Source organism: Octopus bimaculoides, chromosome 1 (genome assembly GCF_001194135.2).
Source record: "Octopus bimaculoides isolate UCB-OBI-ISO-001 chromosome 1, ASM119413v2, whole genome shotgun sequence".
Taxonomy (NCBI): domain Eukaryota; kingdom Metazoa; phylum Mollusca; class Cephalopoda; order Octopoda; family Octopodidae; genus Octopus; species Octopus bimaculoides.
The window spans coordinates 87,601,516-87,616,528 of record NC_068981.1 but is presented as its reverse complement, the minus strand read 5'-3'; the positions used below and the strand labels follow the sequence as shown (position 1 = coordinate 87,616,528).

Sequence of the window (15,013 nt, the reverse complement as noted above, 5' to 3'; positions counted from 1 at the left end):
ATGCAATTATATATATATATATATAAAACTTACTGTATAAAGGTTAACGCGTGCGTTCTGTCGTGATACAAACAATATATGAGTATATGCATATATATGTACATGTATGTACATACCTTCATCTACATGTACATATAGATACATAACTGGGTACATGACGTGGCAAAAGAACATGGACAAAATGATAAACAAGGTACAACAAACAAGCAAGCCACATAGAAACATTTCCTTCATCAGCTGCCACCATTAAAACACCGGCGTTTCGAAGAATTTAAGGCAGTACGCATCGTTGAAATGGTTCTTCCCACAAACACAAATTAAATTATTTTCGTGGAGGGTAGTGGCGGACAGAAAACAAGACAGGAAAACGAAACGGTGAATAAACGAACAAGCAAAAGGGCTACATACACACTTCATGTCTGGCTGTACAGCCCTTTTGCTTATGGGAAGAACCATTTCAACGATGAGTACTGCCTTAATTCTTCGAAACGCCGGTGTTTTAATGGTGGCAGCTGATGAAGGAGATGTTTCTATGTGGCTTGCTTGTTTGTTGTACCTTGTTTACCATTTTGTCCATGTTCTTTTGCCACGTCATGTACCCAGTTATGTATCTATATGTACATGTAGATGAAGGTATGTACATACATGTACATATATATGCATATACTCATATATTGTTTATATATATATATATATATATATATATATGTATGTATGTATGTATGTATGTATATATGGGAGAATGTACGAAAAAACAACAGACGAGGACAGGTGGTGTAAACAACAAAAGGATGTATTAGTATGACGCTCGGGAATACGGAAAGTCTTTAACGTTTCGAGCTACGCTCTTCAACAGAAAGAATACGGAGACAAGGAGAAAAACACGGAGAAAAAAAATTTGAATAGTGTTCAGTCAACAGTCAATCATAGCTATATATATATATATATATATAGGAAGGGCATCCAGCTGTAGAAACTGCCAAATTTAGATTGGAGCCTGGTGTTGCCATCCGGTTTCACCAGTCCACAGTCAAGTCGTCCAACCCATGCTAGCATGGAAAGCGGACGTTAAACGATGATGATGATGATGATATATCTCAACATCATCATTTAATGTCTGTTGTCCATGCTAGCATGGATTGGGATTGGATGGTTTGGCCAGCGCTGGAAGATCTTAAATTCCAGGATGGAAGTCTTTGGACCTTGCTTACACAAGCCGACTACAGATAGCAGTCTAGAGGAGACAATCACTGGTGCTTAACCATTCTCCTTTGTCTGTGTGTTCAACAACTAGCCATGAGGTCTTTTCTTCTTCCACTTTGAAGAGAGCTTATAAGGCACTGGCCATTAGGGTTTGAAGAGACACTGTAAAGCTAAGCGCTTTGTAGATGTGAAAGCCTAGGTAACTTCAGAGACCGGCCATAGCTATCTTTATCTAACTACTTTACTGCTCTATAACCTAGAGTGTGCTTCTCTTTCAGAGATAGGAAAGCCTTCTTTTTTCTATTGAGGGCGTATATGCCCCGTTATTAGACTATTCTCTTTAGTCGTTGTACGGTGATAGCCATAATCTTCAAGCTTATATAAAAATACAATTATTATTATTTATAGGATTATAAAACACGACACCGCATAACAAAACCATTTGCACCGAAAGCATATATATATTTATATATCTGTATATAGTTATTCGTATATACACATATGTATACGCAGATGTATATGACGTTTTATTTGATTGTTACCGAAAGCACAACAATATCTGTTTTAAAAAAGAATGTTTTACGGAATACATTCAATGCAGGACCCTTAAAAGTGTGGTTCTCTCAGACACCTCTTGCGTACAGTACAATCCACTAATCAATATTTTTGAGTGTGCTTAAAACCACTGAACTTTAAAAATGGTCGAGCGAAGAGAATTCCCAAATCCCTTTCCTCCCTACCACGGAGAGAACCTTCTTAGTCCCCAGGGAAAGGTAAAATAATTTTATAAATCTGGGAAATTGAAACTATTTTTAGTCAATTCATTTTTATATTTATTTTTAGTTATCGAATATAAAGCATGTATTTAGTAAAATGAAAATAACCCAACAAATGATATATATTAATTATTATTTTGTCAATATTCAGTTAATATTGCAATAAAATTCAGTTTTACGTTTGAATCTTAGATGACATATTTTGAAAATATAAACCAAGGATAATTTTTTGAAACTTTAAATGAGATGGTTATTGTTAGACAATTGCAATGCTAAAATGATAATAGTTTGATTAAAGAATGTTTTCTTATTTTGTCTGATACTAAAATATATCAACACAACGGTTGCATGTATAATAGCAATCGTCGAATAGTTTTCATATATTTTGCGCCTTGTTTTCAACAACTTCGTGTGTCCCCCCCCCCCACTTTTTATGAAATTTATTATCATAACAAGAAACAGAAACGAGTGTAAGAAAAAGTTATTCAGACAAAAAAAAAACAACTTAAATTAGAAAAACAAAACAACACACACCCACCCACACACACAAACAACAAAAACATTTTTGTGTGTATATTTGAGATTTACATGTAAATGAGTGTATATTGTTTAATGTTTAGCCTGTATTTTAATATAAAAGGAGAATTAAGACTGTTAACGTCTCTGAATCAGTTTTACTGACGGGGAGAGGTAAATTATCGTTTCAGAAAGAGCCTTTCTTTTCCGATGAAGGGCTCTTCCTTGAAACGTCATTTTTTTCGTTCCGCATCACTAACATACATAGATACATACACTAACATTTAGTTTTTACTGTATTGATTTTTAAGAAAATGAGAATCTTTGCCATCAATCTTAAATTCTAATGATTATATTTTATATTCGATAACTTTTCGATTCAATTATTTATTTAGTTCTTTTTTCTTTAAAAAAGTGGCTGCATCTTTTCTTGCTTGTGCATTCGTGTGTATATGCTTTGATTATAGACACCTTATCATATAAAGGTTTTTAAAAAAATGCTAGATAAGAAATATTACAACTGTTTTTATACACCTATTATTAATATTTCTAAATCTACAAAGATAAAGGAAGGCATAGAAATGAAGATTGCTAAAATGAGCTTGAAGAATTATCACTCGTTTTGACATGTCTAGAAAATGTTGAATTTTCATGTCTAGTTACTGACTTTGTCTTGATTAACTGCTCCCAGATGACACTTTATTGGTTAGTTTTTCTTTAAGATTAAATAGAATGAAGAATTTGATAAGACTTATTATTGCCTAACTTAAAGCAGTGAGCTGACTGAATCATTATTAAGTTGGACGAAATGCTTAGCAGCATTTCATTTGGGTCTTTATGTTCTGAGTTTAAGGTCCACCAAGGTTGACTTTGCCTTTCATCCTTTCAGGTTTGATAAAATAAGTACCATTTGAAGAGTGGGGTTGATGTAATCAACTTACCACCCCAACCTCCTTCCTTAAAATTGCTGACTTTGTACTAAAATTTGAAATCTGTATTATTGGTTGTGCCTTTCTTCCTAATAAAGAAGAAATCAAACAACAAGTGTGAAAGATAATTTTTTATAATAACTTTTAAAAATGTAACCCTAACTCAGTTACTGAAATTTTGTCAGAAAAGTGGAACATAACAAGGGGCTAGTGCTGGAATCTGGTATCAGTCATTATTGATTGAAAGTAATCCCAATGTATTGTGCAAATCAACACAAGACAACAAAGTCAATTTATTATTCAATGTCTGGTAATCATTACTAGTAATCTATGTCCAACATCTGTCTATTGCAATTCTCTTCATATAAAAAATATTCTCAATAAAGATTTTACTCTACTTCATCATGCCCAACTGCTGTAAAATCATGAAAAAAGCTATTGTAAAGAAGATTATTCAGTAGTTTTTCTGTTTGATATGTCATGTAATCTATAATAATGATGATGATAATAATTCTTTTCTTTACTAACCATAAGTATTGACAAAAAAATCAAAGATGGTGCAGTTTGTGCTTACATAAAAACCACATAAACTAGTAAGATTAAAAATAAAAAGAAATTGAAAATTGAAAAATTTCCTAAAAAATGCAAAGGCGACATCCAAGGACTACCTGTGGAAACTTACATAGACCACATTCACCCTGGTCACTAAGAGTTTTCCCTCTCCCAGTTCTCTTCTAATCTACAGTCATCTGCACAGAGCAGGCTGGTTCATTACTTTCTCCACCTTCCAATAAAATTGCTGAGGGGCAACACTTCCTTTTCTACCATCATTTTTCCTTTTCATTGAAAGTTGAAAAAGTTGATGATGGCTTAGCCAAAGAAGAGAGTACTTGTCTTCACCCCCCCCTTTTTTTTTCTTGTTCTCTACAAAACCCCTTTTGCCAAGGCTTATAAAACAGAGATGAAAACTACCTGCCCTTCCTGATTAAAGAATAGTAGCTGTTCTGCATGACTCCACAAGTCAGCAATGCTCAGAACTGGGTGAGTGTGCACAGAATGGTATCTTTGCCTTGGCTGATGGCACGACCAGCCAGTTGATTTTTATCGATGCTTAGAGTTTCCCTGAGAATGTTATTGCTTTTGCCCACCAGTAATCCTTTTTACAACACTATCATGACTTCCACCTACCACATTACCCAATTGGGAGAGGGCTGTGAGTACCACCTGGCAACATTCCAGGTGCCAAGTACCCTGTCTTGGTTTGCACTTTACTTGGGACTGCAGCCATGTCAAAGAGATGGGCTGGAGAAAAACATGCCTAATAAATGGAGCCTACACATGTTCAACATCAAGGAATTTCTGATGTTGCAGCTTCAGAGCATGTCTGCATATCATCAGTCCTCTATACAGAATAAAAATAACAATCCTTTCTACTATAGGTACATGCCTGAAATGTTGGGGAAGGTGGCTTATTGATTACAGTGACCTCAGTGCTCAACTGGTACTTATTTGATTAACCTCAAATTTGAAATTTGAACTCAGGATAAAGTAAAAAAAAAAAAAAGCCAGTAAGCCATTCTGCTAACTCATTGCCTTAATAACAACAACAACAATAATAATGTCATCAACAACAAAGGGTGCTCCTTACCTCAATGGAATCTACAAGGAAAAAGGACAAATAAACCTGTTACAACACCAGTACCTTGTAACAGCAAAGTAATAATAACTTAAACATAGGCATAGGCATAGCTGTGTGTTATAATCAGCTTGCTTCCCAACCACATGGTTCTGGGTTCAGTCCCACTGCGTGGCACCTCCGGCAAGTGTCTTCTAATGATGATGATGATGATAATAATGGAGCTAGAAAATAATAAACTAGACATAACAATGATAGATAGGGAAAAGTGAAGTTGCTTATTAATTGATCTATCATATCCATTTGATTCCAGGATTGTAAAGAAAGAAGACAAAAAACAAAAAAATTACAATCCCTTATAATTCGAAATTGCAAGAATTTGGAGTATGAAAACTGTGAAGGTTGTACCTGTAATAATTGGTGCCTTGGCAATTTTAAGTAAAGATGTCGACAAATGGTCAAAGGAGGTTAGAATAGTATGTCCTGTAGAGCTTCTACAGAAAGTTTGCCTTTTAGGGACAGGAAAGCTTATCAGGAGGGTTTTAAGCACTTGAAAGACTATTGAAAGCTTGTGAATACCTAAGGTTACTGGTTGTAATCTGCTACTCACATAAATTCTACCAGGAATGAGAATGAACCTGAATCAAATCAGTAATAACAATGATTCTTTCTACTACTGTCACAAGGCCTGAAATTTTTGTGGGAGGTGACTAGTTGATTGCATCAACCCCTATGCTCTGTTTTTTTGACCTCACCCAAAAAGATGAAGGACAACGTTGATCGCATTGCCATTTGAGGTCACTATGTAAACTGAAAGAAATGCTGCTAAGGATTTTGTCTGGTGTGCTAATGATTCTGTGAGCTTACTGTCTTCATAATAATCCTTCTACTATAGGCACAAAGTCTGAAATTTTAGGGGAGGGGAGTAATCGATTATATTTACTCCAGTGCTCAACTGGTACTTATTTCTTCAACCTCAAAAGGATGAAAGGCAAAGTCGATCTTAGTGGAAAATATGAATGTAGAATGTAAAGACGGATGAATGCTGCTAAGCATTTTGTCCAGCATGCCGATGGTTCTGCCAGTTTACCACCTCACTGCCTTAATAACAATAATATAATTTTAATAATTGTTTTTCATTTAGGCACAAGGCCAGCAATTTTTAGGAGAGTGAGATTAGTCAATAAAATAATGTGTTAATCAATGGGACTGATTTAATCAACTAAACTTTTTCTCCAAATTTCTGGTCTTCTAGCTAAGTTAGAAACAATTATTAAGATTGTTAAATCATTCACCCATTATTGAATGTTTATCATCATGTATTAGTGTTATGCTTGCATTAATACTCTGTGTAAAGGTAGCGAGTTGACAGAATTGCTAGCATGTCAGACAAAATGCTGCTAAGCATTTTATTCATCTTTATGTTCTGTCTTCAAATTCTGCTGAGGTTGACTTTGTCTTTCATTTTTTTGGGGGCTGATAAAATAAGTACCAGTGAAGTGCTAGGGGTCAATGTAATCGACTACCCCCAACTAAAAATTTCAGCTCTTGTATCTATTGTAGGGAGGGATATTACTCTGCATATTTTCATATATTCTTGTTTTAAAATGTTTAAATGATTTTTGCTGCTTAAATGGCAAATATTTTCATTTTACAATAAAATGACAATAAATTGAATTGATATTATTTATTCAATTTATTTTCAGATTTCTGAAGAATTTTCTGTAAAGCTGGAAGATTGTATTCAAAGTCTTTTGAGCAAATTAAATTATGGACTGAAAAGTCAGGATAAAAATGACTTCACTGTCTATACTGGAGTTACTGGTCAGTATAAAATGTTTTTAAAATTTTGTCTTTTCAAAAGAAATTTCTAATTATATATATATTTTTTGTTATTTTGGGGATCCATTTCAGTCTGAGCTCACTTAATATGAAGTCACCAAGTTTGATATCATCATCATCCTCATTTAACATCTGATTTTCATGTTGGCATGGGTTGGATGGTTTGACAGGAGAATGCCAACCGGAGGATAGCTGCACCAGTTTCCAAATGTCTATTTTGGCATAGTTTCTGTGGCTGGATGCTCTTCCCAATGTCAACACTTTACAGAGTATACTAGATGCTTTTTATGTGACACCAGCACTGGGGCATTTTATGCAGCACCAACATGGGTACTTTTTATTTAATAACTGCTTCTGTGGCTCTATCTGAAACTGCTGGGGTTTGCTGAGAATATTCTGGATGTGACTTTTACTTTCTATTTATTCTCATGGCTTTTAGTTTGTATTTATTCATTCTTTTCCTGCTGCAGTTTGCTGTGCCAAAAATAATGTTTTTTTTTGCTGCATGTAATCAAATCTATTTTATTTTTAAAATATCTTTGTTTAGTTTTGTATGTATAAATAAGATCTTGTTGAGTTTATTTGAATTTAGTGCTATTTGTTTGACTTTAATTAGATGTTACTCTTCAGTTAATTGTACTTCTCTCTGATTTGCTTTAGATTCCCATGGGGCATTTCTGATTTTAGTCTTGATGAGAAAGCATTCTTCTGTGATATGTTGATGAAAATGGACAAAATTATCATATATTGTATTTAAGGAGTTGCTTTCAGTCTCTATTTGCAATACTTCAAACCTGTGTTTGATATGACATATTGTTGACAGGCTCAATAATTCAGTAAAATTCAGGTAGATGGTATACAATGATCTGAACTAATTCTTTCACTAGCACACTGAAAAGGACCTGAAAGAAAGGTAACTGGATTTGATCATAAACCACAAGAATTCTGAAAGATAGAGGCTTTCAATGATTTTCTCCTTCAGTAATGCAGTATGCATTAGAGAAGCGCCACATTGCAGGAGAGCTAAGTAGAAACTTATGAGTGATAAACTTCTAGGGATGTCCTGATGTTGATATACAATAGGTTATTTTTTCCAGCAAAAACCTTCATTTATCAGCATCTTTACATTCATCATCATCATCATCATTATTATATGTCCGCTTTCCATGCTGGCATGGGTTGGATGGTTTGACATGGAGCTGGTCAGCAGGGAGCTGTCCAGACTCCAGTTGTCTGTTGTGGCATGGTTTCTATGGCTGAATACCCTTCTTTATGCCAACCACTTAACAAATTATGCTCGGTGCCTTCTACATGCCACTGACACAGGTATGTTTTATGTGACACCAGCACCTGAAAGGACAAACCTGTGGGTTCCAATTTTATTTTCTCAAACATGAAGACAGGTGTATTATTGCCTTATGAATGCTGGCAAAACACATGATTAATACCACTTGTTTCAGTTTGCATCACTGAAAATAAAGAATTTCCATTTTTACAGTTACAAAATTGGGAGTAGATATAGCATTCAATTTATAAATGCACTTCCTTAAAAAAATAAGCAAATATCCATGTTTAAAAAAACCAAGTCTATGCTGGCTTAGTAAAATGCATAAAGGGAGGAAAATGCAAGTTTTCTTTGATAGTTAAATCTGTTCATCCATAAATATTTGGTTATTTGATAAATATCATTTTCAACATCATCAAAAAACACTTAGTTATTGAAAATTTCCTGCAGAAGAATCTGTCAAACTCTATGACAATTTTTATTGTATATTTTAGAGGAGTTTTCAAGAGCAACTGATTTCAGTGTTTTGGAGTTTCATATCCTTAAGTTTTTCTGCTTATGAATTCTGAAATGCTAAAGGAAGGTAAGTAATTTATTACTGAGGAATTATAAATTTCTTCTGTTATTTTCATTACAGGAATAGCTTTGTTACACTTTCACCTTTATAATGCGGGACCATCTAGAGGAGATTCCAAACATCTAAGAGATGCTGCTGAGATACTTGAACGGCCACTTCGTCATTTGAAAGAACATCGTTTTACATTTCTTTGTGGAGATGCTGGACCACTAGCAATTGGAGCTGTTGTCTACAGTAAACTTGGTAAAGAAGGTCGCAGTGAAGAATGTATCCGCAAGTTAGTCATATAATTTTATTTCACTTTTTTTACCATCTTTATCTTTTATATTTTTTTTATACAAAGAGAACTACCAAGGACACATGTGGTTTGAGTCCTGCAGATAACTTTTGCCTTTTTTTTCATCCAAGGGGTTTTTAGCCCAATATATTGTGAACTGTTATATATGACTGTATTCACTTCAAGATATACCATTAAATGACTTATTAAAAAGTATTTTTTGGTGTTATTCTATCCTTTAACATTCTCTTTCCATCGGCATTGCAATGAAAAAATAGACATTATTTAATTGTATATTTCATTTAATTTCTTCCATTTTCATGAACATATCAGTGTATAAATCATCATAGACTAGAATATTTGTAATTTGACTCACTGCAACTCACATTCCCTAGTTAAGCATTCTCTATATCCAATTATAACGTAGTGATATATATATTAATCATACAGTTTATTGCAAGCAAAATACTTTTTCTTATAGATTGTGTGACATGATGCCACAAGTCATACAAGATGAATCTCTCCCAGATGAAATGCTTTATGGTCGTGCAGGCTATCTTTATGCATTAATATTTGTGCGACATTATCTTGGAGATGCTCTTGATGGAAAGCTCATTCTGGAGGTAAGAGATTCTTATCCTCTTAAATTAGAATTCATTTAATTTTCTTTGAATTAATTGCTTTATGTTGATCTCTTTGATGCTTATTTTCCTTTAGGTAAAGACAGTTGTTTTAAATGTTAGAATGAAGGTTGGTATGGTGCAGTATAAAAAAATTATTAGAGTGCAGATGTATAGATAAAATTAGTTCGTGATGTTTACATGCAAGAAATTTCACAGGAAGGGATGATGATGATGTTGATGATGACCATCATCACCATCATTTAACATCCCCTTTTTCATACTGGCATGGGTTGGACAGTTCAAGAAGAACAGATGAGCCAGAGGGCTATCCCATATTCTGTGTATTCTTTGGCATTGCTTCTACAGCTGGATGCCCTTTCTATTGCCAACCACTTAACAGAGTGTACTGGATGCTTTTTATGTGACACTAACACTAGTGAGGTCACCAAATAATTAACTTACTTTAAATATTGCTTGAAAATATAATTGTCAGAACTATTCTATGGCAGGAAGATATAAGTCTACTGAATACTCACTCAGGGCGAAAGGTAGATTGTATGATGCCTGTGTGCATACAGCTATGTTACATGGCAGTGAAACATGAACTTTGATTATAGAGGACTTGCGAAGGCTTGAAAAAAATGAAGCTAGCATGCTCTGCTGGATAGGTAATGTCAGTGTACACATATGACAGACTGTAAATGATTTAAGAGGAAAACTGGGTATAAGAGGCATCAGATGTTGTGTACAAGAGAGAAGACTGCACTAGTCATGTGATGCGTATGGATGACAACAGCTGCATACAGAAGTGTCAAGCTCTAATAGTGGAGGGAACCTGTGGAAGGGGTAGACCCAGGAAGATGTGGGACGAACTGGTGAGAAAGAATCTTTGGATGTTGGGCCTTACTGAGGAAATGACAATGTACTGGGAGATGTGATTTGCTGTACTTGATAAGACACGTCAAGCTAAGTAAAATCGCTCTCTTCCACACATACATGGTTGTCTTTTCAGGTGCCAGTGCTGGTGCTGCATAAACGCATCCGTGCTGGTGGCATGTAAAAGGCACCTAGTACACTCTGCTAAGTAGGTGGCATTAGGAAGAGCATCCAGCCGTAAAAACCATGTCACAACAGACAGTTAGAGTCTGGACAGCCCCCTGTTAGCTAGCATCATGTCAAACCATCCAACCCATGCCAGTATAGAGAGCAGAAGTAAAATGATGATGAAAGACATACTTCAAGGTATTGTTTTTCATTTCACAAACAAGGAAATTTTATTACCAGGGTCCATTAATGGCAAAAATTAAAATATAATACATTTAAATAATAGTATTATTCATAGTATAAATAGTATTAGTTATTTAATAGTATTTAGTTAATAGTATCATATTTCATTTAATTTCTTACCTTTATAAGATGATACCAGAATGTTATCATAATAATCCACTAATATCATCATAAGTTTGTTATCCAGATCATCACAGCTAATGTTCTCAGTTTAAATATTCATTAAACTGAATAATAATGTTGTATGTCTATCATTCATTCCAAATGAAGTCATTGAATAGCATGTCTACTTAACATTGATATATGTGGTTATAGTCAACATACAGTATGCAACTTTTTACATAAAATTTCTTAGACAATTAGATACTTTTCAGTTAATTTAGACATGGTCTTTCTTCATCATTTCCTCCTAATTGTCACCACCACTTTCTACATTATCACTGCCATTATTTTAATATCATTTTTTTTCCATGCTGGTATGGATTTGACCAGTCTGTGATGCAACATATCACTGCTTCTCTCATTCTCATTCCTGTGTTAGATTGTTTAAATTGTTTGTGAGATTCACCATTTCTGATGATTTAACTGCCTCATGTCGTCATTAAATTAATTACACTTCCTTCAACTACATATTATTATGACAATTGATTTACATTTTCCTCATGATCTTTGAATGGGGAAAAACGTAATTACTATATTAGTTGTTCTTTTAATGTGAAGGAGAAAGCATATTTAAGAAAAATTTTCCCCTTAAGCCTATGTTCTCAGTGTTTTTTTAATGACAAATATCAAATATAATTCTAAGGAAATAAAACAAAGAGTATTATTGTTGAAATAAATAAAATTATTCAGACTATTAATGTCTTCTATGTATCTTTGTCCTAACTACTTTCTTGCAATTTATACTTTACAGTAGACAACATGGCTACTTGGAGCAAAAGATTCAAAAAACATTCTAGTACTACAACATACATAGACACCATCCAAAACATTAATGTCAATAAATTACAAGTATTCTCATGGGCCTTTTGATCTTTATCTTGGGTAGGGAGAGAATAACAATAATGGGGATTAGGGAGTAGAACTTCAGTAGCAGCTGACTTGGTGGGGATAGAATACATGAAAACAAAGCTTATACAGAGAAAATCTAAACAAGATTTTTATAATTTTTTTTTATAGGTTTGCCAGAAAATTTTAAAATCTGGTCAACAAACAGCTCACCGAGAACGCAGTAAATGCCCATTAATGTATGAATGGCATGAAAAGAAATATTTTGGAGCTGCTCATGGTCTCTCTGGAATATTTTTCATGTTAATGCAGGTATGTTTCTGTTGTAAAATCTTTGTATTTTATGGTAATGTAAAATATAAAATAAAACATATTGTTTTGAAATTCAGTGTTGAATCAATACTCAAGTTTATATTGTTATGTTTAATATTGTATCATAGTGTTCAATAAAGCTGTCAGAACCACAGTTTTGAGTATTTCCACTATCCTATGTTTCTGTAATTTACGTATTAAGTTAGTTTTTCTAATTTATGCACACATACTAACTATATATTTTTTTTAATTGAAGATTCGTGACCCTTCATTAAATTCTCAACTGGAACAATTTGTTCTGCCTAGCATTGATTACATGCTTCAGATACAGTTTCCTTCTGGCAACTGTCCATCTTCTATGGGCAGTAATACTGACAAACTTGTCCATTGGTGTCATGGTGCTCCTGGTTGGATACATATGTTTGCTATGGCTTATAAGGTAAAATATTTTCTAATTACTATTGATAATTTTAGGTGAGTACCTTACAAAGTTCTCAGGGTAATAACATTGCCACTCAGCTTTCATACTCAGTTGCTATTGCTTTTTAAAAAATAGCATAAGAACCACAACTTATATTTTCCATTCACTAAAACTTTTAAAAGAAATTATAATATCACTAATAGTTCCTTATCATCAAGTTTCTTACCATTGTTTTAACATCCACTTTTCTTATACTAACATATGTTAGATGAGATTTCAGGCAATTTTTCCCTTTGTTTTTTAGATAGTGTGCTTGCTTCTCAACCACATGGTTTTGGGTTCAGTCTCACTGCATGGCACCTTGGGCAAGTGTCTTCTCCTATAGTCTTGGGCCAACTGAAGCTTTGTGATTGAATTTAGTAGGCAGAAGTTCCCATCATATGTATTCATGTGTGTGAAAGTGCTTGTGCCTGCTAACAGATAGGAGAGAAAAGAAAACAGCTCCATGGCTTGACATATTTTTGTGACAGATGTAACCCACAATACTGTACATATGGTGATATTGTTTACATTGCTTACATAGAATTTCAAAACAGTGGGAATATGCCCCCCCCCCCAACACACACAGGCACATAGGCACATACATACGCTATCAACATCAAAATTTAACATTGATGTTCCATACTGACAGGGGTTGGACAGTTTGATAGGATAAGTGCATCATGATCCAGTATCTGCTTTGACATAGTTTCTATGGCTGGATACCCTTCCTAATGCCAATCACTTTACAGAGTGTTTAGGGTGCTTTTTTTTCATGCCACCAGAACTAGTGAGGTTATTTATACATATATGTATTAACGACATATGTTAAATTTATTCCCCTCTTATTAAGGATCTTTCAGACTACTTCCTTTGTAGTCCCTTATACTTAGTTTAAAATTGCAATACTGCAGAATCCATTAGTTCCCTGCCTCTTTGAGAGTTTCGCAATTCTGCTTTTAAAACCAAATGCTGTTAATGGAAGCTGTTTGTGGTATGTCGCAAACCTCCAGAGAATAACTCTACAACTGATAAAACCATCAGCTCTGGATTCAAAATTATTCAATGGTTTCTTCTGGAAACAATTCTACGACGAATAAGATCAGCAACCTCGTTCATTAATATTTTATCTGGTAATTCATGCCTTTAAATCATTAAGTTCATCTTAACATCATTGGATGTCAATGTTAGGAGTTTTTATGCAGTTGCTTGACCTACTAAAAATAGCAACCAAATCTCAAACCTATTGTCTTAAAAAACAAAGGAACCATTGGATACTATACTTCTAGATACACTTTGTCTGTTAAGAAAATAATGGGATTAGTTACAACTGTAATGCATTTGATCATAGGCCTCTGCTCCGTTGTGACCGATCTGTATGGTTCAACATCAACGACAACCTATGTTACTGAAATTTGGTTATTCAATTACTGTCCATTTCTCTAGATTGAGTGTGTAAGATAATTTTGTTCCACTGCATACTACATCAGTCTTATTACTAAAACATTGAGCTTGAAAGTACCTAAATCCTTTGTCATATAACGAATGCTGTTGCAATATCCTACCATATCAAATATAGATATCTAATTACTATAAATACATTCATTTTGTAAAGGGCAGGGTTTTGTCAGTAGTACTAATATATTTGATTGTTTATGTAAGCATGTCTAAGCGAAATATTTTTTCTTTTAAAAATATGTGTAATAATCATCTGTTCTGTTCTAGAAATTTGGCAAAGAGAAATATCTGCATGCAGCTACAAAATGTGCTGAAGTGATTTGGCAAAGAGGTTTACTCTGGAAAGGCTATGGCATTTGTCATGGTACTGCAGGCAATGCTTATGCCTTTTTAACTATGTACAAACTCACAGGAAACCAGACTTATCTTTATCAAGCCTGCAAGGTAAGTGTTATAATTTTTTTTTCCATCAAAATTATAATTATGAATTATTGAAAAATTTAATTTCTATATTTCTATGCTCACTGCTATTGTACTCTTTCTATATATTTTATATAACTCCTTTGATGAGAAATTAGTTTGAAATATCATCATCATCATCATCATCGTTTAACGTCCGCTTTCCATGCTAGCATGGGTTGGACGATTTGACTGAGGACTGGTGAAACCGGATGGCAACACCAGGCTCCAGTCTAATTTGGCAGAGTTTCTACAGCTGGATGCCCTTCCTAACGCCAACCACTCAGAGAGTGTAGTGGGTGCTTTTACGTGTCACCCGCACGAAAACGGCCACGCTCGAAATGGTGTCTTTTATGTGCCACCCG

General features: G+C 34.2%; 1 protein-coding gene across 1 annotated transcript in view; it reads left to right on the top strand.

The window, feature by feature from the left end:
* Window positions 1–1,687: 1,687 nt before the first annotated feature.
* LOC106876326 (lanC-like protein 2) overlaps window positions 1,688–15,013 on the top strand; it is a 20,605-nt gene continuing 7,279 nt past the window's right edge. Inside the window, exons 1-7 of the mRNA XM_014924827.2 lie at window positions 1,688–1,976; window positions 6,767–6,884; window positions 8,825–9,041; window positions 9,523–9,664; window positions 12,131–12,271; window positions 12,528–12,710; window positions 14,457–14,633. Coding sequence (XP_014780313.1) covers window positions 1,902–1,976; window positions 6,767–6,884; window positions 8,825–9,041; window positions 9,523–9,664; window positions 12,131–12,271; window positions 12,528–12,710; window positions 14,457–14,633 — 1,053 coding nt within the window. The 5' untranslated portion in view covers window positions 1,688–1,901. The remainder of the gene's footprint in view (window positions 1,977–6,766; window positions 6,885–8,824; window positions 9,042–9,522; window positions 9,665–12,130; window positions 12,272–12,527; window positions 12,711–14,456; window positions 14,634–15,013) is intronic.